The 22,701-nt window shown below is 42.1% G+C and overlaps 1 protein-coding gene across 1 annotated transcript in view; it reads right to left on the bottom strand.

Moving 5' to 3' along the window:
• The window catches only part of ADGRV1 (adhesion G protein-coupled receptor V1), a 921,762-nt gene that overhangs the window by 610,889 nt on the left and 288,172 nt on the right, over positions 1-22,701 (bottom strand). Inside the window, 5 exon segments of the mRNA XM_030193377.1 lie at positions 600-764; positions 7,066-7,245; positions 9,297-9,479; positions 18,219-18,395; positions 18,645-18,847. Of these exon segments, the coding sequence (XP_030049237.1) occupies positions 600-764; positions 7,066-7,245; positions 9,297-9,479; positions 18,219-18,395; positions 18,645-18,847 (908 nt within the window).

Here is a 22,701-nt window from a genome sequence, read left to right as displayed (position 1 = left end):
GAAAAGACAAAGAAATTTAAAATCAAAGATAAAGAAAATTGCAACCTGTGTGTGAAATTCAGCCTACTTTAGTTCACTAGCCTCTAGGTCTAGCAGATCATTAACTTTATATTAACTGGACACAAAGACAGTCTCAGTGAGTGGATAGAGCTGGAGAGAACCCTGAATAAGAAATAGGTAGCACACAGGACTTGCCTAAGTGTACCTAACACCAGACTAGGCAAAATATCAGCCGTGCCCCCCTTCCCCCTCCCCCTCAGAGCAGCTCAAGGCCCTATACACCTTCTCATACCCAACATTTCTCTTTCCCTTTCCTCCCTCCTCCCCTGACTCCAGCACCTCTCTCTTTCTCTTCCCAGATTTCCAGCAAGCCTTTGAGCATCTGCATGAGATCAAGGTCCAGCTGCATGTGTTTACTGTTTAAGTTCCTAGGCTGTTCCGCTATCTACCATCGCAGTCCTTTGAATTCTGCTGCCCTAGGTAGGCTGTTCCTGGTAACACATAACTGCTAAAGATCAATTTGATTGAAACCAGAACAGTCTGAAATTAATGCTTTTAGGAATGAAGCAAATCAGGAAATAGGATGTTAGAATTTGTACCTCATTAAACAGAAGAGTTCCATTTAGAGGACTGAGATCATGTTCAGCTGCTTCTTCCAGCACCCAAATAATCTGAGCCGCTCCCAGCCCACCCAAACTCCGTACTACAGTCAGCAACACCACGCCAGCTGGATCACCAGGAGGTTGAGGCTCACGAACCTTGACCTTAAACAGAGAGCATGTAGATGAAAGCAAAACTAAAATCTGGTGTCAAAATGATAAATCAATACTACTCTGTCACTTACAGACAGTATATTTGGGCCATTTTCTCTGCTTTAACACTAACATATATAAAAGAAAGAATACCAGTACAAAGAAACATTATTTACATTCCAAAGATCTAATTAATTTTTGCTAACAGAAATAAATGTTTCCAAATAATTCTATTAGGTATCTCAAAGTCAGGACACATAAGATACGTTATGGCGCTCATTTTGAAAGCAAATAGACATCACATGGAGGGGCATTTTCGAAAGGTCATCCAAGTATGAATTAGGATGCCCTCGCGAAGTCGGCCAAAATTAGGTAGGTATAATTGAAAAAATAGTATGGACGTCCTTAGACATTCCATTATCACAGTGCAAAACGCTCAAATCAGGGGCGCCCAAAGTATAGTAAAAAGGATGCCCATCTTCCAGCACCGCAAAAGGACATCCCTAAAACATTCACTCTACTTGCCAATTTGTCATATCAACGTCCTTCGCGGTTCTACGAGAAAGACGTCCTTATTACTATACTTTGGACTTCTCTGATGTACCTGGTTGTTCTGTAAGTACAGTGCATGTAGTTGCAGACATCCAGGTACGGGAAATATAAGGAACATTCATAAGAGTAAAGTACAGTAACAAGGATGTGTTTCTGTATTTTACGCTTATGAATGTTCCTTATATTTCCCGTACCTGGATGTCCGCAACCACATGCACTGTACTTGCAGAACATGCAGCTCTGGGAAATATAAGGAACATACATATTTTATTGTGTATATATGAAGAGGTTCGCACACTTGATAATGATCTATATAAGGAAGGCTCCGCATGTATGAACACGTACTCATCCACATAAGGCCCCGCACGTGTGACGACGGTCCATGCATGTCGTGGACGTCCATGCGTCATGGTCATCCACATGCCGACCCATCATATATGGGGCAGGACGTCCACGTGCTGACTCATCCATATATGGGATGGTAGTCCATATATGGAACTGTGCATGTAAGGACGTCCATCACGCATGGGCATCCATATAAGGCAATGCATGTTTTACAATGGTTATTCACTGAGAAACATGGCTCTCAGATGCGAGCCCAACTTTAGGCAGGCTCTTCATGCAGCACCACCACCTGCCCCCAGGACTGTGTCCATTAGAACATGGACACAGATACAACAAAGGCTGGAAAGGTAAGTGCTTTTTTCACACACACCCCCCCCCCCCCACTGTTCCTTGGCTATCAGGTCCCCCCTCCTGTAGCACCACATTTAAGAGCTCCCTCAGCAATGTAAGCACTAACTGTAGCCTGCATTCAAGGGTAATCAATGATATGTGCACATGTACATTTGTTAATAGAATCTATGTACTAGAAAGGAAAAACATTCCCACATCCTTACAATACTGCACACAAATGGTACTCTCTGTTCTCATATCCACCTCAATGACATCACCTGTACCAATGTAATGCCACCCCACCACCAATCAGTGTTGTGTCTCTACGATTTGGCTGCCAAATGAATTTGTGTTGTGAAAGCAATAAGGGCCATCCCCTGACTCCTGGTGTACAAACTTGTATCTTGTAGATGTTTTGGAATTCGGAGGGACCTGGAGTTCCTGAGACGCCAGTTCCGGCGTATACAGCAGGACAGCCCCAATCTCTTTAGGAGCAGGCGACGGCGCCTCAGGGCTCGACGTAAGTATTGAAAACAGGGCACCTGTACTCATTTGTAAATGTATTTATTTCATAATGCAAATGTCAAGTACAATATCAGTTTCCATGTGGCTAATAGGCAACTAGTAAGTCATAACACCTCTGTCCCAGATCAAGGCCTGAGGTTGCAGCTACCCTCCCCCCTGCCTCCCTCTCGGCAGTCCTGTGTTGAACAAGCAGCCTCTTTACATCCACCAGAAGAATGTTCAAAAAGAGTGTATAGCTATAATCTAGTTGTCCTAACAACAAAGCATGAAGAAACTTCCGTAATGCCTTCTATCACAGAAGGAGTTAACTGAGTGAATTTGTTTTAATTTGAACTATGGATAAAATGTATGATTGAAAGTTCAGCTGATCATTAATAATAATGCCTAGGATCTTCATTGAATGAAGAGTATCAATTTCCACATCATTAATAGAGAGGGGTAAGAATAAAGTACAAATAGATGCTTTAATAAAATGTAGTGCTTTTGTTTTATATGCATTTACTTCATAGTGACTCAGATGTTTGAGAAGGCTAAAGTAGGGCTGGGCTGGGGCAGGGCTGTTTCCAGTTTTTTCATCAGTATGTCAGTGTTCCCACTGCTATCAATAGAATTTCAGTGCTGCTAAGGGAATCCTCCAATAGTGTAAATCTATCTGTCTAATATCATCAGAAGATAGATAGGCTTATGTCAGGCAAGCAGTGCCCTCTGTGTGAACTTTCTGACTTCCTGCCTTTCTAGAGAGGGGTAGAAGGATCAGGAAAGATGCAGAACATACAGGAAATTTGTAGAACAAAAGGAGTGTACATTATAATCAGTGGGTAGGTTCAGGTGGGCTGATGTATACACAGAAAAAACAAATCTTTGCAGGATAATAAATATGGAACACAACAGCAAAGATGACTCAAGAATAAGCAGATGATGCTTCAGATGGGATAAAAGTTTACTGTGGAACAAACGAGACTTGACATAGCTGTGTTTCGGCTCACAAGGCCTGCATCAGGAGTCTCTTGGATTGTACTGAATCATCCACTTGAAATAACATATGTAGTCAGTATGAAAAAGCAACAAACAAAGTGCTCCATGAGCCAAAACAATCAAAGGTATCTGTGGAAGCAACTAGCAAAGCGTACTGCGAACCAAGGTAGTCACAAGCTCACACAAACTTATGAACTCTGTGTAAAAGCTTGTTGTTTGAAAACAGAAGTTTGTGTGAGCTTGTGACTGCTTTTGCGCACATTGAGCTTCGTCAGTTGCTTCTATAGAATGTTCCCCAGTTCCTTACAAATCTAAATCCCTCCTCTCTGCACCATCTCCTCATCTACGCATTGAGACTCTGGAGCTCTGCCTGTCTCTTGGGCCCTGCGCGTGGAACGGGAAGCACTTCTGAAAATGCTACCCTAGAGGTTCTGGATATGAGTTTTCTAAGATCCTAAATTTGGCTTCCAGAACCTCTCTCTCACATTTTCCTATGTCATTGTTGCCCACACGTACCAAGACAGCCGACTCCTCCCCAGCACTATGTAAAATCCTATCTAGGTGACGCATGAGGTCTGCCACCTTCGCACCAGGCAGGCAAGTGACCAGGCGATCCTCACGTCCACCAGCCACCCAGCTATCTATATGCCTAATAATCGAATCACCAACTACAACAGCCATCCTAATCCTTCCTTCCTGTAGACACATCCTTGGTGTGAGAGGATATTGCATCACCTGGTGGGCTGGTTCTGGCTACAGGATTACTTCCAGCTTCACCAGGGTGGTGCTCTCCTTTTAGAAGACCTCTCTCCTCCAAGGTAGCACAGGGGTTGCCAGATTGGAGGTGGGACTTCTCTACAACATCCCTATAGGCCTCCTCTTTGTACCTCTCTGTCTCCCTCAGTTCCTCCAAGTCTGCTACTCTAGCCTCAAGAGAACAAACACATTCTCTGAGAGCTAGGAGCTCTTTGCATCCAGCACACACACATATAACTTCTGACCAACTGGGAGATAATCATATATGTGACACTCAGGGCTTTTTTGAGGGAGTACTTGGGGGTATTGAGTAACGGCACCTTTTCCATTGTCTGCTAAAATTGATGGACCCCAAGTTTTTTTTTTTTTTTTTATATCATTTTTATTGATGACCAAAATACACAAGTAACAATAAGGTGAGAAAAACATTACATTACAAGTACGTTCCAATAGTCTGATAAACATCCAACATATTTCAACTGGTCATCTATGATTTTATTTTTCCATCTTATACCCTTCTAACCCCCCACCATCCCACCTCCCACCCACCCTCCTCCCCGCGAGCTTACCCGTTCAAGATTCTACTGCGAGCCGTGGGGGTCAGGGTATCCCAAAACAATAACCAACATTGTAATAGTCTATCTCCCTTTGGGGATGCTAAGTCATTTACTTCCCTTCGTTCCAGGGCACCTAGGGAAATCATAAGTGATCGCCATCGTGGCACAGAAGGTGGTTCCGATGAGATCCAATTCAATAAAATCGTTTTCTTTCCCATAGCAGTCGCCCTACGGAGGAATGGCAACATGCCCCTTCTTGGACCCCAAGTTTTAATGAAAGAGCTCAAGCTCTGCACACCAATTCTGCCTTGTCATAGGTTATGTGACTGGTTGCAGGGTCCTGGCTATTGTGGGGTGATCACCCCACCCCTGAAGGGTGGCCTAGCATTTTAGTACCGGCACCTTTTTTGCTAGAAAAAATGCACTGGTGACACTCAATGCAAAAGACTGGATAGTACCCATCTAGCTGCTAGACTGCTGTCTGCATCTTAGTGTTATAGAGTTGTTAAATTAAAACTTCTTAAGGTACTACAGATATCAGATGAATATAAAGAGCCTTAAGATTATATAGTATAATATGTAATTTATTTAGTGTTTGCTTCTCAGAAACTAATTAAAAGCAAATAAAACTAATGAAAACTCTCCTCGTGTTGTCCTAATTAGAATAATTGGACTATAAATGAAGAGTTGAGCTAGGGGTTGATGGGAGCATACTTTATTGCTAAACATGTTCTAAATGAAATATGAGGAAATTACTGATGTGCATTTCTGTTTTCAGTGGATCTGCTGCATGCAGTTCAGGGAAAAGCAAAACAGTACAGAGTCTGGGTCAGAAAACATGTAAGAAGAGATTTGAAGACCTGAATATGTGTATCTTACAGAAGAGGAGAGACTGGGAAAACATAAAACATATTTAAATACTTAGAAGTTACTAATAAACAAACAAACCTTACCAAAGATAGGAATGAAGCTGCAAAAAGGTAAACTTAAAAGCAGCATCAGGAAATACTTTATAAAAGAAGGATGGTGGATGTCTGGAATGCCCTCCCTGTTAAGGTGAGGGGACAAAAAACAATTATGCAATGCAAAAAGGCACGGAGCAGCAATTACAACACCAACCACCTTCCTGGATGGACTAGATGGACCTTGGTGGTCTTTATCTGCCATCATTTACAATGCTACTATGATAGTGCTTCTGGAATGTTAATAGTGGGGCTATTTTTTCATTTAATTTTGGTTTAAATCCATTTTTCCCCTAATTCTATAAAAGTTGCTAAAAACTGCACACACAAATTTGAGCACATGCCCATTTTGCGTGCACAATTTAATTGAATAATGAGCTAATTAGTGCTGATAATTGGCTTTTCAAATTTAGGTGGGGGTCTGCACCTAAATTTTATATGCGAATTCAAAAAGGGGGTGTAGAAATGAGAAGGTCATGTGCGAAACGGGGAAGTTCTGCAAAAATAACCAAATGGTGAAATGCATGCTAGAGCAAGGTTCAATGACCTTTTTACAAAAGATATATTGTGGTATTATTATTTATGACATTTATATCCCACGTTATCCCAAAAACAAGCTCAAGTTCAATGTGGCTTACAGTTTAGATTAAAAATACAGAGTTTGAATTTCAACAATAGTGAAGTAGTATGATGACGTGGCTGAGAGTAACATATATGCTTAGGTACAACTTAAAACATAGGAAAAGACAGAAATGTATTGAGTTTAGCATCTCAGAATCAAACATTTTTGAATCCTTTTTCTAAAGGCTAAAATGTGACAGCAGTTATTTCATCATACTGTCTTAAAATGCAGCCTCATCAGCACTGAGAAAAGGAAACAGCATCCTACACACTCAAGCAAACTCATACTTCTAGACTGTAGAGATTTGTTTGTATTGCAAAAATAATCAAAACACTAAGTACATAAGTAGTGCCATACTGGGAAAGACCAAAGGTCCATCTAGCCCAGCATCCTGTCACCGACAGTGGCCAATCCAGGTCAAGGGCACCTGGCACGCTCCCCAAACGTAAAAACATTCCAGACAAGTTATACCTAAAAATGCGGAATTTTTCCAAGTCCATTTAATAGCGGTCTATGGACTTGTCCTTTAGGAATCTATCTAACCCCTTTTTAAACTCCGTCAAGCTAACCGCCCGTACCACGTTCTCCGGCAACGAATTCCAGAGTCTACTACAGCATCAAAGCATCAGAGTTTGAAAGTATGAAGTCCACTTCCTTGTCATGACTTCACTATCATGGCAAAGACTTACCAATTTTTCTTCAAATCCAAATAATCCAACAGGGGAGTCATTGGGAGGGATATTAATGATCACCACAGTTTCATCTCCAAGCCTGGCACCTCCAGTCACTCTAATTAAAGTGACCCTGAATGTCTCTAAAAGCTCAACCTCAAGGTCATCCACTATAGCCATGTCTATTGACGCCATAGCCTGCAAAATATTAAGGAAAAGGAAATAGGTTCAAGAATAAATTTAGTTTCTAGATACCATATACCATCCTTGCCCTCATTACCTCTCGCCTTGACTTCTGCAACCTTCTCCTCATTGGCCTTCCACTTAGCCATCTATCCCCACTTCAATCCATCCAGAAATCTGCGGCTCGTCTTATATTCCGCCTGAACCGATACACTCATATTACCCCCCTCCTCAGGTCGCTTCACTGGCTTCTGATCAGATACCGCATTCAGTTCAAGCTTCTCCTTCTCACCTACAAATGCACTCAGTCTGCAGCCCCTCATTACCTCTCCACCCTCATCTCCCCTTATGTTCCCGCCCAAAACCTCCGCTCACAGGACAAATCCCTCCTCTCAGCACCCTTCTCCACCACCGCCAACTCCAGGCTCCGCCCATTCTGCCTCGCCTCACCCTAAGCATGGCATCAACTTCCTGTGGCCCTACGCCGGGCCCCCTCCCTGCCCATCTTCAGGTCCTTGCTCAAGGCCCACCTCTTCAATGTTGCCTTCGGCACCTAACCTTAGACTGCCCCAATTTGACTGCCACTACTTGATTGTCTGTACATTTGTCCATTAGATTGTAAGCTCTTCGAGCAGGGACTGTCCTTCTATGTTATATTGTACAGCGCTGCGTAACCCTAGTAGCGCTTTAGAAATGTCAAATAGTAGTAGTAGTAGTAGTATATAGATCAACTCACAATTAGATGATTTGAATTAGAAAGAATGGTTTGGTATTGATTGGAAGAGAAAATCAAAGAGGTAAATAGGTCACATTTTAGTTATCTGTTAAAAAAGAATAATTACGTGAATGATTAATTTTCCAAAATCACCTATTCTTTCTCCTGTACAGATGGTTAAGAAATGTCTTATTGATATTCTGGGAATGCCCAAAAACTCATTGCCACCAATTACAAGGGCATATTATATTCAAACTACTGGGCAAGCCCCAGGAAACTCAGACCCTCAGAATGCAATGTATTTAATGGCTTTTCTGGAATCTTCTCTGGAGGTGGTCACTCAAAGGACTACTTTGTTGGTGACTTTTGCACTAGAGTTGGATAGAGATGCAGTACTCAGGCTTTCCTTAAGGCACTTGAATTCTTTATTTCTGGGTTCAAAAATAAGAGTTTTCCCGGATTTGTCCAGGGAAACTCAAAAACGTAGTAAGCTATTTCTTGCTTTGCGCCCAAGGGCAATTCCCTGGGGGCAAATTTTCTTTTGAAATTTCCATGTGTGTGTAGAATTCTACTTCACACTAAACAATATCAATTTTTTAAACCCAATCAGTTGGATATTTTTTTGAAAAGTAAAGAGAGTATTACTGTGAAAGTTTAGACTCAAATGAACACTGTATAGCACTTAGGAGTGAATCTACGGGGCCTAGCGTGGTCTTTGATTTAATTGGAATGTTTGAAGCTTGATATTGATAGCTTGTTAATAATTTCTTTTTCCTTTGATTCTTGGATCATTTCTTATTTTTAGTGGGCGATGGAAGTATTGTTAATTTCCTTTTTATTTTTATTAATTATCTGTAGATAGATTACAAATTGTGTAGTATTATTCTGTTTTGAATATTATGTATCTCAAAATGCCTATAAATAAAATAAAAAAAGAATAATTACTTATATTTCAGAGGCTTTGATAAGTAATATCTTATCAATATCAGTAGTTACCCCACTGCTGAGATGAGTGGGACGGGGGGAGGGGGGGGTAAATGGAGAAGTAGCCTAGTGGTTAGAGCACTGGGCTGACAACAAGGGAAGCCCAGTTCAAATCCCATTGCTACTCCTTGTGATGATGGGCAACTCACTTAACCACCCATTGCCTCAGATACAAACTTAGAGCCCATTTTACAAAGTGGCAGTAAGCTCAATGCAGGCTGACCCTCGCTAAAAAGGAAGTACTGCTGGGCTACTGCAGCACAGCACAGTTATCCTGATTCATTTACTAAGAGCTTCAGGTGATGTTGTTTGGTGTCTCAATGAATCAGACAGTACAACTCATGCTACAACTTCCACAATAACATACCTGTCCTTCAGCAAATGTAAGGTTCCCAAATGATGGAGTAAAATCTTCTAGCCTAGCAGTGACAGGTGTAGCCTTCCAGTATAGTGTGATCGATCCAAATCTGCCAGCCTTCCGGACAATCGGCAGCTGAAGAATATTCTGTGGTGGAGGTACCTCATAAGCAGAAAAGGCCATGTTTAACCCCTGAAAATGCAAAAGAGGATCAAGAATGCAGAGTTTACAGCTCTACATGCAGTATAAAGGATTAAGCATAACTTCATAACCATATCTAGAGGTAAAGGACTCAGCTATAGGTTAGGATTCATTATCAGCTGATTGTGAAGTGGATTAATCACAAGACTGAAATTACTCATGGATTTCAGAATTTCATCAAGGATAAAATAGGAAACAGGACTGAACTTAGAAAAAGCAATTATGAAGTACATAGGGACACTGAAGGCCCCTATGCCAGCAAATGAAAATGTTATACTATCAGAATCCATAGGAGAGGGAAAACCAGAGGAATAGTGGGTCAAAGAAAGGTTTTCCCATAAACTCTCAATTTAATTTTCTCAACAAAGTGAGAAGAAAGCTGTTGTCTTTACTGAGGAGGATGTTGCAGTCATATACAAACTTGAAATTTTCCTGTGAAGATGGAGGAGTAACCAAGTGGCTAGAACACTGGGCTTGACATCCCAGGGTGGCTGATTCAAACCTCACTGCTTGTTCTTTGTCACCTTGGGCAAGTTAACCTCTATTACCTCATGTACAAAAGTTAGATTATAAACCTGACATGGAAATACCCACTGTGTCAAAATGTAACTCACCTTGAGCTACTATACTGAAAAAGGTGTGACTAAAATCCAAAAATGACCAACTACTTAAATGTTATTTAGTTGAAGATAAATTATAGCTGTCAGTTTATAATTGTTTTACTGATATTTATTAAGATTTATTTACTGCATTTTAGAATAAATTCACACAAGTTGGTGTACAGCAAGTATAACCTGGACATAGGTAATATACAACAGTAAAAAATATTTGTATAACTATATATTACAGCATAGTAAACCACCGTTGTAATTGTAGAGGCATGTCACTTACAATGTTAGCCCAATTCCAACTAAAACATATTAATAGATAGAAAAGGGGACAAGTAAGGGTGGAATATATAGACAAATAAAAGAGTATCAGGGTTGACAGATGAAAAGAGTGATTAGTGAGGAAAAACGGCACAGGCAGTCTGACAAGGTGCATGCTTCTCAGCTTTAGTATGAAAGCAAGTCCTTCTACAGTACTTGCAGCAGATGTGCATGTGACTACCTTGCTAGTTGCCTCTTCCATTAAAGGCTTGGGAGAACAGCCAGATTTTCACTTGCTTTCTGAAGTAGAGGTAGTTTTGCATTAGGCACTGCCTGTCTGGGAGTTAATTCCAGAGGGTAGGGGGGCTGCTACCAGGGGCGTAGCCAGACTTCGGCGGGAGGGGGAGCCAGAGCCCGAGGTGAGGGGACACATTTCAGCCCCCCCCCCCCCCCGGCCAACTTTGACGACCCCTGCCGACGACCCTCTCGACCCCCCTCCTGCCGCCAACCCTCCCCCGCCGTCACCGTGGGCTACCTTTGCTGGTGGGGTCCCCAATCCCCGCCAGCCGAGGAGGTCCTCTTCTTCCTCTAAAGGTTTCGTTCTGTTTCTGACGTCCTTGCTGATCTGCAAGGCTTCGTTCTGTTTCTGTGAGTCTGACGTCCTGCACGTACAACATGCAGGACATCAGAAACAGAACGAAGCCTTCGGAGGAAGAAGAGGACCTCCTCAGCTGGCGGGGATTGGGGACCCCGCCAACAAAGGTAGCCAATGGCGATGGCGGGAGGGGGTCGAGAGGGTCATCAGCAGGGGGGTCCATGGCCAAATCTTTGGGGGCCCAGGCCCCCCTGGCCCCACATAGCTACGCCACTGGCTGCAACTGAGAAGGCTTGCTGATACCCTTTGGAGACAGTATGGTTAGGGACATGTGCCTTTGGAAGATTTTAGAAACCTTGGAGGTACATAGGGACACCTTCCAGTACTCTGGCCCAGTTCCTTTATGGAACTCAATCAGAAACATCATTTTAAATTTAGCTCTGTATTCTACTGGTAGCCAGTAAAGATTTTGCAGGAACGGTATGATGTCATCACTCTGCTTACAACCTTCTCCCAGGCATGCCATGGTATTCTGAATCAATTGTAGCTGTCGCAAACTCTTTGTAGTTACACCAATATAACATGCATTACAGTTGTCCAGCCTTAATGCCATCACTATTGTCACGGTTGTGGCAATGCCCCCGCATCCAGACTCACCTTTTTCCAGTGATCTGGCTCTGTGGCTTCTCTGGACTGCCTTGTCCCTGCATTGATGCATCTGCTGCCTGGTGTTCCTGCAAGCCAAGCCTCGCTTTCGTATTCCTGCAAACCAAGTCAAGCCTCGCTCTGGTGTTCCTGCTATCCAAGCCTCATTCCAAGTTGTGACATCATCAACAAAGTCCTTTATAAGCACCCTGGAACTCTCATGCTTGGCCTTTGCAAGAGGTCTCTTAATCTTGTCTTTGTGTTCCCTGTTTAGATCCTATCCCTGTTTGGCTTTGTTCCTGCATGCTTTGATTCCAGCCTGGTTTTGTTCCTGTGAGTCTTGCCCCTGAAGGTCTGTTCTGTGTTTCTCTGAGTCTTGTAGCTGAATGCTTTGTTTCTGTGTGTCTTGCTTTTGAACCTTGTTCCTGAAAGCCTAGCTCTAGAGCCACAACCTGCTCTTGGTGTCTGTAACAATTTGACTCTACCCTTGGCTCCTGCTTTCAGTCTAGCCCTGCTCTTGACTCTTGTTACAGTTAAACCCTGTTTCTGCTTTCTGCTAAAACCAAGCTCTGTTCCAGTTCTCTGTTAAAGCTATAGCTCTGTTCCTGCTTTCTGTTAAAGCCAAGTTCTGTTCAAGCCAAAGCTCTGTTCCTGCTTTCTGCTAATGCCAAGTCTGTCCAAGCCAAGTCTATTCCTGAATCCTGTTCCAGTTGCCAAGCCAAATCCGTTCCTGAATCCTGTTCCAGCTGCCAAGCCAAGTCCGTTCCTGAATCCTGTTCCAGCCTGCCAAGCCAAGTCCGTTCCTGAATCCTGTTCCTGCCTTGTTTAGTCTTGCTTCTGTTTGTTCTTGTTCCTTCGCTCATGCCCTGTTTTGCCTGTCTAGTTGTGCCTTGCCTTGTCTCTTTCTGTCTAGTCCTGTTCGGATCCAGTCCTTGCCTTGCCCTTTTCTGGACCCAGTTTTAATCTAGTGCCGTGTCTTGCCTTGTTTTGCCTTGCCTTGAATTGACTGGGTCTCAGTCCCAGTTTTAATCCAGTTCTGAGTCTTGCCTTGTCCTGTTTGGGTTCGAGTTCTAGCCCCTTTGCCTGTTTTCCTTGCCTCGTCTAGATCTGGTCCTTGTTTTGTCCATTGTGCCTTGTTACCTCTGTTCTGCCTTGGTTTATTCTAGTCCAGTCTGTTCCGATTCCTGCCTGTGCCAGCCTAGGTGACTTGTCTGCCAAAGCTCCGGCTTTGGTCCAAGGGCTCACTATTCCTGACTTTTGTGACAACTATAACTACTATGACAAGGTCTACCTTCTGAGTGTACAAAGAATGCATGGTTGTTGCAAGTAAGAGGCAGCTTTTGAAGATTTCTTGAATTTGTAGGATCAGCAATTTAAGTGTTGAATCCAGTTGTACCCCAAAATTACTGGTCTGTGATTTAAAGGGGAGTTTGTAACTCCAAAGAAGAGATTTTGGTGTCAGGTACGTGACTATTTATGATAGGTAGTCAATTTACTGAATGATATGTCTGGTTCAGTAAGTTGAGTAGTCCTTGCAGAACACCAATGATAGTATACGATCCTTTTGTGAGTTGGAAAATTGATTGCCTGAGTGAATCCTAGTGCTTTCTGCATGTCCCAAAAGACACCTGTAGTGGTATTTGAGGGTTCATTATATAGATTGGTGATCATAGAAGACTTCAAGCTAAAGAAACTCAGTGTCACCTCTGTAATCAGCTCAAGAAGGTCTTACACAGATGATGTGGTGTTACAAGATACTTGGTACACCATGAGCAGTCAAAGTCCTTTCTCTTCTCTGTGGTGGATTAAAATGGATTCTGACTCAGTTAGATGGGAGACTCTGTACAGTTTGATTGTGCCCCAAGTCAGGATTGATACCACCCATCCAGCCTCTTTGGTCTTAATTGATGCTGGACATTGTATCCTCTTGGTCTTAGTTTAAACTTGGTCTCATCTAAGCCATGTTTGTGTTATTCCTAAAATGTAATCAAAAGATATTTGGATGACATCATAGATCCCTGTGGATTTCTTAGTAGCACACAAAAACACAAAGGGTACAGCAGACTCAATCGCCAAAACTCAAAAGAAAATCTACTGCAATATAAATTACAGTGAACCCTGTGTATCGTGTGAAATTTCTCCTAATAATACACCATCAACTCTTGTTACGATGGAGAAAAAAAAGCCTCAGACTTAAGTGGCAGCAATATATGTATTATCTCAAAACTGCTTTAAGCTCAACCATAGGCAAAAAAAAAATAATAATAATAAAACCCTCCATTATATCACACAGAATCACAGTTAAACACTGGAAATGCACTGAAACTGTTCGTCTCCAAAATAAATCCCTTATCTGTAAAGATGCACTGAAGATTCTCTGTCTGTCCCATAGTGGGTGCAAAATCTCTTAATCCAAAATACTCCAAAAAATCAGCAAGTAGTAACTCCCAACAAGGTTCCTTGCTTCACTATTTCTAACAAGGGTTCTTGTTTTGCCACTTCTCTGGCTGCTTTAGGGGAGGACCTCTCTCTCATCAAGTGCACAAGACTTTCAATATGACACCCAACTAAAAAAGATGCCATCAGTTTACTTCCTCTTTCACGGAGCTGATGTCACTAATGCTTAAAAAAAATGCCTGACACTCAACTCTTTGATTTAAACCTCTTGGCCAAACTGTATCCAACATGAAAATCCATCGCTGTTCTTTTTGACAAAGTCTCCTCCGTATATCTCCATGACAAATCACTTGCGGATACTCAGTGTGAACAGCAGCAGAGTTGATCACCTACATCAAGTCCCTCAAACTCACTAAGGCACCAGGGCCCAATGGGTTGGGGCCAGAATATTATAAGAGATCTTCAGGACCTAGTTGCCCCAGCTCTTAGCAAGATGTGTAATATTGTAGCGGAGGGTAGGGAAGGGTTGCCATAAAATGTGGCCCATGTGGTTCTGCTTCCCAAACCTGGCTAAGACCCAGAACAGGTAGGGTCTTATCATCCCATATCCCTTTTGAAATTAATGGCCACTACCATTCCCCATCGGCTTAATGCTTTTCTGCCATTACTCATCCACCCCAACCAGGTGGGTTTTGTACTGGGGAGATACGCTTCCATGAGTCTTATGAAAGTGATGGGAGCTCTGCATGAGCATAGGGGGAGTCGTAGCATGGCAGCGATAGCAGGGTTGGATATGGAGAAGGCCTTAGACAGTATTTCCTGGGAATATCTTTTTTGGGTTATGTGTAAATATGGGTTGGAGGGCAACTTTACTGCTTGGGTACAGGCGATGTACATGACACCCTGTGCCCATCTACTGATTAATAGGAATTTGACAGCCCCCTTTGAATTGCATAGGGGTATCAGGCAGGGATTCCTTCTCTCCCCTCTTCTGTTCCTGTTGGCTATAGAACCACTAGCTATAAAGATACGGACTATGGATACCTTTAGAGGCCTGATGGTGGGGGGGGGGGGGGGGGGGGTGGAGAGAATGTTGCATTTGTCTATTTGCTGATGATATCTTACTTTATCTCGCCTAAGCTCAAACACATTAGGGCATTCATATTCATCTCTTAACTGTGAAGTCAGAGTTGAAATCCCATTGACACTCCTTGTGACCTCGGACAAATCATTTAACCCTCCATTATCTCAGGTACAATTGTAGATTGTAAGCCCTCTGGGGACAAGGGAATTCTTACTGTACCTGAATGTAACTCACCTTGAGCTACTACTGAAAAGGCATGATCTATATCCAAACTGAAAAATAAATACATTTAGTAAAAGGACCCCTTATTTTTGTATCTTTGCTCCTTAATTGACTCTCCTTGTATGTCCAATTTTGTACAACTGATGGCACTTGTATATGGAGGTTCCAAAATTGCTGCTTACACTTGAAAATGCTGTGATATAGATGTTCAAAGCCCCAAGTGATGATAATCTATTTTTGACCATGTTTTTGTTGGTGTTGTTGTTGTTGCTGTTGTTTTGTAATATAGCTGTTCCCACTGAATATGCTACAACATACAAGTTTTTTTGTGTGTGTGTGGCCTAGAGGTATTTTCCTATCTAGACAACCTATGCAAAACTGAGCTTCAGATTTGGCTGATTCATAACCTTTTAGATAAAATATGGATTCATCTTGATATTCCTTATAAGTTAACTCATGTGGAGGGGCATTTTCAGCATAACATTTAAATCTGACTTTTGACATTTTATTTTATTACATTTGTACCCTGTGCTTTCCCACTCATGGCAGGCTCAATATGGCTTACATGGGGCAATGGAAGGTTAAGTCACTTGCCCAGAGTCACAAGGAGCTGCCTGTGCCTGAAGTGGGAATTGAAATCAGTTCCTCAGTTCACCAGGACCAAAGTCCACCACCCTAACCACTAGGCCACTCCTCCACTCCATTTTGCTCAAAATATACAAAAATCAAGTAGTGAACATGACTATTTTTGAACCTGCAAAACGTCGTCTTTTTTTTTAATATGGCCATTTCCTAGATGTTGTTGTGCTATGTGCCAAGTGAAAAACACAAAAATCAAGCCATTGGGATGCGAAAGGAGCCAGCACTCTTAGTAGACTGGCCGCAGTGGGACAGCCTAGGGAGCACTGCAGTGGTAGTCACATTAAGGTCCCAGGTACACATCTCACTGTTACCCCATAATATTGTATGGGGAGCCATGCAACACCCACCAAAACCTTACTGTACCCAACTATACACCATTACAATAGTCCTTATGACTTAAGGTGTCACTTATATATGGGAACACTAGGTTTTTGGTGGGTTTTGGGAGGCTGACACTTTCTATCAGAAGTGTAACAGTTAGAGTAGATTATGGACCTGGGTCCTGATCGCCACAGTGCACTGCACTGACCACTAGGCTACTCCAGGGACCTGCTTGCTGCTCTAATAGGACTGGCCATAACACCTGAAGCTGTCATAGAGGCTGGTATTTACTGTTTCTTTCACATCCTTGGAGGTGGGGTGGGAGGGGGTCAGTGGTGACTGGGGGAGTAAGGGGGGTCCATTCCTTTAATCCTCCAGGGGTCATCTGGTCATTTAGGGCACTTTTTTGTGGCTTAGTCAGTATTAAGATAGGTCTAGCTCTAAACATCTTAGTTTTAGTCCTGGACATTTTTGTTTTGTTCCATGACAGAAAAACATCCACATGTTAGAAATGTCTCAGCCTCACCTTTAACATGCCCCCTTGTGATCTGAATCCACTGTGGATGAACAGCACAGAAAAATGTTTAGAATATAGGTTTCAAAAATAGTGATTTGAACGTTTTGGCAAGCAAAACATCCAAATGCCGCTTCATACCACTTTTTAAACATTTTTTTCATTTGAAAACGAGCCTCATAGGGCCTTATTCTCTAAAGGTTATGCTCCTAAGTTTACGCTTCTAAAATTTATGCTCCTAAATTAGGAGCATAATCTATTTTGAAGCATAGAGTATGCTCGTAATTTAGAAGCATAAATTATGCTCATAAATTTAGAAGCATAAATTTAGGAGCATAACCTTTATAAAATAAGGCCCATGGGGCCCTGTTTACTAAGGTGCACTAGCATTTTTAGCGTGTGCCTAAACTAAGTGCGTGCTAACCGTGTAGACGCCCATAAGAATATTATGGGCAACTACACAGTTAGTGCATGCTAAAAACGCTAATGCGCCTCTAGGTTGGCTTAGTAAACAGGGTCCATAGTGTCCTCTTGAGTTCCACCTATGCCAAAACAAACCTGCTTCGTGATTTACTAAATCAAGTTTTAATTCTGTAAAATTTCCAATTATTTTCTGAAAAAGCACCAAATTCATTTGTTCTTTGCCACACCACCTTGAATCCTACAAATAAATTTTTTTAATAATGAGGAGGGCAAAATTAAAACGATTTTACTTAGGCTAATAAGTAGTTACCCAGGTAAATGGGAGATTGAAAACTGGCCCTCACATCTGCAAGGCATGAACTTTGCCACTGATTCAAAGAAGATGCTAATAGGGATGTGCATTTGTTTGAAATGACGTGGGAAAAATCAACAACATTTCTCATGTCATTTAGTGTTGTTGTTTTTTTGACTGAAATGATAGAAAAACCCCCACAGAATTTCAGGGGGGGTTTTCTATGTCAGTGCGCACCATTCACGAAGGATATGTACAATGGATAAAGAGAGCACACTCTTTCAAAAGAATATCCCCTCTTTTCCTGCAGTGCACACTTTCCGAAAGAGTACACATTTCTAACAATATTGCTCCTGAAACAATAAACATTTTTAAAATCCAAATAAAAATCAAAATTCTTGTAACTGATACAGAAAACTAAACACAAACATTTGGAGACTACGCACCCCTAGATACAAAGTCCATGGGGTACTTAAGTACTCTCACTGCCATCAGTCCTTGCATTCACTAATGGAGATTCCAGTAGTTTCTCTTTCAATAAGTGCTCACATGCTCTGTGCGGAATATTATGATTACCTCCCTAAGGGCCCTGTTTACTAAGCAGCGCTAAGGGCGCGTAAACATTTTTAGTGCATACTAAATGCTAAGTCGCCCATAAGAACATATAGACGACTCTAAATGAGGCCCTAATGCTATTACACTTCAGTGTTTTTATTTCAGTCTTACCTTGGTGATGTTAAATTCAATTATTCCTCTGGGTTCATCATTTTCTTCAATAGATATCTCCACAATTTCTAGCCCAAGTCTCTTTATACTGGGCTGTCTTCCCAGGAAAGATGAGTTTATCAGTTCAGCTCTGGTCATATTTATGACAAAGCCCTCTATTAATTCTGGAATGTTATCCTACAAGAAAGGAACCATTTTTATTTGGAAAGAAAATAATTTTATTACAAAATATTTTTATATTTTGTAAATATTACAAATAATTACAAATATTTTGTAAATATTACAAATAATTTTATTACAAAAATATATTACAGCCTACTGTAAAAATATCAGCAAACAATAAAAATGAATATGTGTAAGAATCAAACTGTAAAAATAACTGGTACACCACCCTATCTACAAAATGTCCCGTTTTTGATTACTTACAGGCAGAATAGTGACATTGAACAGAGTGTCAGTTTTGTTTTCCGCAATAATGACTATTTCATCCTTTGCTACATAATCCTGATTCTCTGTGGCTTGATTGATAGGGGACAGTGAAAAATTAGGTTTTGATTTTACATGGACTGCGATATCCCCAGTGAATCCTTGTTCTCGGACAATGTGCAAAGTAACAACAGTGGAATTCCCTGCAGGTTAAAGTGGAATAAACAGTAACAGTAATAGTAATACATCATTTTTATATACCATCAAAAATCAAAAGCTTGAGATGGTTTACAATAAAAAAATACATGCAAACAATAACCAAATAGCAATTTACGCAAAATATATAAAAAAGAATAAAAACTAAGGGCTCCTTTTACTAAGCGGCGGTAAGCCCAACGCGGGCTTACCACTTGCTATACAGCAACAGCCCGGCAGTACTTCCTACCCCTAGCGCACTGCCATTTCTAGTGCTGCAAAAATGTATTTATTTTTGTAGCTTGTAGCACTGGAGTGTACCCGACAGTAATTGGGCAGTACCACGCGTTACCCGGTTACCGCCAGGTTAACACGGGAGCCTTACCGCCACCTCAATGGGTGGTGGTAAGGGCTCCCTTCCCTGAAATGGGCATGTGGCAAGTGCTTTACTTGCCGCTCAGCCATTTCCTGTCACAAAGAGAGACTTCCTTTTTAACAGCTGTGGTAAGAGGGGGCTCGGCGCATGTGTAAAACACACACCAACGCCAGTGCTGGCCCCCTTTTGCCGCAGCTTGGTAATAGGTGGAGGAGTGGCCTAGTGGTTAGTGCAGTGGACTTTGATGCTGGGGAACTGGGTTTGATTCCCACTGCAGCTCCTTGTGACTCTAGGCAAGTCACTTAACCCTCCATTGCCCCTGGTACAAAATAAGTACCTGAATATATGTAAACCGCTTTGAATGTAGTTGCAAAAACCCAGTGGTGCAGGAGGGGGGGGCGGGAGGGGCGGTCCGCCCCGGGTGCACTCCGCTGGTTCCCTGCTCCCTCTGCCCCGGAACAGGTTACTACCTGTTCCGGGGCAGAGAGAGCAGGGAACCAGCGGAGCCGACGCAGCTCCCAGCGGCGTGCACTCAGGGCGGACTAGCCCTCCCGCCCCCCCCTTCTTACGCCCCCCCTTCCTACACCACTAGGTAAGAATGTGAGCCTGGGGGGGGTGTTGATGCACCGAGGGGGGGTCGTGCTGCACCCCGGGGGGGTGCGCAGCGGCGAACCGCCCCGGGTGGCAGCCGCCCTTGCTACGGCACTGCAAAAACCTCAGAAAGGCTGTATATCAAGTCCCATTTCCATTCCCTTCCCCTACATTACAAACAAGAAACATATTTCTGGAAGAATCAAGCCTTCAGTCACTTATGAAATCTCATATAATTGCATTCATGCCTTAATTCACAAGGAGATGAATTCCATAATTTCCTATGGGATATTGCTAACCATATATGCACAGCTAATAAGTGCAATTTACCTAATGTATTAATCTACTAGGGGGTCCTTTTACTAAGGTGCACTAATGGATTTAGGGCCCTGTTTACTAAAAATCAGTGCACGCTAATGCTAGAGACACCCATATATTCCAATGGGTGTCTCTAGCATTAGAACATGCTAATTTGTAGCACGTGCTAAAAACGCTAGTGCACCATAGTAAACAGGGCCCTTTGCATGCACTAACAATTAGTTTGCACTAAATCTCATGCAGCCCATAGGAATACAATGGGCTGCACAGCATTTAGCATGCACTAATCATTAGTGTACCTTAGTAAAAGGACCCTAAGGTCTAATTTAGCCTCACACATATTAAGGACACCAAATAAAATGGACTCATCCCATTTAAAATTTTGAAACTAATACATAATATTTTAAACTCAAAGTGAGCATTAATTAGTAGTAGTCAATGCTGACGTTGGTTAGTATTCACTGGAACCTCTGAAATCTCAGGCTACATTTCAAAGTCCTCAGGTTTAGATCGCATTTAACATGTTACTTGAGTAATATTGAGAAGCACTTTTTCAATCTGACTCACATGGCAAGAACTTTTGGAATAAGTGTTAGAGCAAGGGCTATATATTTTGGACTGTATGCTTACACATCAACAGGGTAGAGGCAGCTCTGCCCAGTGCTAATACAACAGTAATAAATATGCACGGGCCTTGCTGGATGTAGTATAAAATGTTTCAGGTACAAGGAGGTAACTATTTTGCAACAGTAAAGATGAAATAAGGTGCACTGCAGTGAAAGTGAAAGTAATATTTTTGCAAACATGGAAAAAATATATAATACGGTGTTAAACATAGTGGACTGCAGTGACTACTGCTACTCCAAGGAGAGCAACACTATTCAGCCTTTTTGGTGTCCTAAATTAAGGGGTCATTTTGCTAAGCTGTGGTAAGCATTAATGTGTGCTTACCTCAGGTTAAAAAGCACTACTGTGGGGCATGCTCAAAGTTAGGCAGTGGGCTGATCTGAGCTAAGCTAGGATTCTGTAAAGAGTGCTCTGTGTAGAACGACCCTTACAGAATAGCAGCTTGGTGTGGCATTTATGCCTGCCAAAGGCTAGGGTATATGCCTGCACTCAACTGAAGGCAATTAGGCGCACAAATGCAGGATTTTATCATCACGCCTAAATTCTAGGAATGCCCCTGACCTGCCCATGCCTCCTCCCATGGCCACAGCCCTTTGGAGTTCCACATTATGTAATTTAGACCCACATGTTACAGAATAGGGCCTAGGGCAGATCAATACCTACCTTCTAATTACTGCCAATTAAGTGCTTGTTAACTCCAATAATTGATTGCTATTGCCCGATTAGCTAATTAGTTTATGTGTGGATCTGTGATCCATGCCCAAACCTATGTGTCCAACAGGTTAAGGGAAATTCTATAAACAGGGCACCCACATTTAAGCACCGCTTGAGTGTATAAATGTACAATATATTAGCAAAACATATGGTGACTGACTATACACTTACTCTGTACCTGGACTAGCTTGCTGCACTGCTGACGTTCAAAGCTTTTAGAATAGGTGCCCAGGATTATCTCTCCCATCTTACCATTCCCTACTGACCCGCAAGGGTCCTCGAATCGCACAATGACCAACGCTTAGTCTTGCCTAGTCCCAAGAATGCTCACCTAGAACTGACTAGACACTGTGCTTTCTTTTTTCCTTGCACCCCACACCTGGAATAATCTCCCCTTATCTCTCCGTAGCGACCTTTCGATCAAAACCTTCAAAGCAAACCTGAAGGCCTGGCTGATCGGGCGGGCTTTTGGGGAGGCAGGCTAATCAGAGTCAGAGCTTTCAGAATATTGTGATTATTGTGATTATTCTTTGGTTTTATTTTTGTTTTTATTCCCTCTATGTGCTTTACTCTGCTTTGTGTGGTTGACTATCCTTTTCTATCATAAATTTTGGAGTTCCTCTCCTTTACCTAATTATATTTTTAGACTGTAAACCATTCTGTTCTGCCTTGGCAGCTAGAGCGGTCTAGTAGCTTTTTAAATAAACTATAAATCCTGTAACTTAGATCAGTTCCTCAAATCTTGTTTAACTGCACAAAGAATTTGCCTTGAGTTTAGCAACCTACCTGTTTATCCCAATTGAATTTGTACTATCCATCTTGTCACATCTATACATCAGCACTTGGCCCCTCAGCTACGTAGAAAAGCGTTAGAATCATATCTATGCTATTTGAATGTTCTATTGTGTTGCTTATTAGGTGTTTCATTGGTATTATGCTGACGTTGTATTATACCTATGTTATTTGAATATTCTTCCATGCTGTCTATTATGGTATTGTTTGCATTGTACTAACCCAACACCTACAGAAGGTAAACTCTCCACAAGAAAAATGAAAGGCAAGCAGACAAACAGTGGATCCAAAAAACTCCTCTCTCAGATGGTGTTCTTGAACAAGGTCTTTATTCAAATAAAACGACGACCCGACACGATTCGTGTTTCAGCCTTACGGCCTGCGTCAGGGGTCTAGTGATTTTGGATACAGAAAATCTTTTCTAGACCAATAAACTTTCAGTCG

Source organism: Microcaecilia unicolor, chromosome 2, assembly GCF_901765095.1.
Source record: "Microcaecilia unicolor chromosome 2, aMicUni1.1, whole genome shotgun sequence".
NCBI lineage: Eukaryota > Metazoa > Chordata > Amphibia > Gymnophiona > Siphonopidae > Microcaecilia > Microcaecilia unicolor.
Note: the sequence above shows the minus strand (reverse complement) of the source record. Positions and strands in the feature narration are given on the sequence as shown.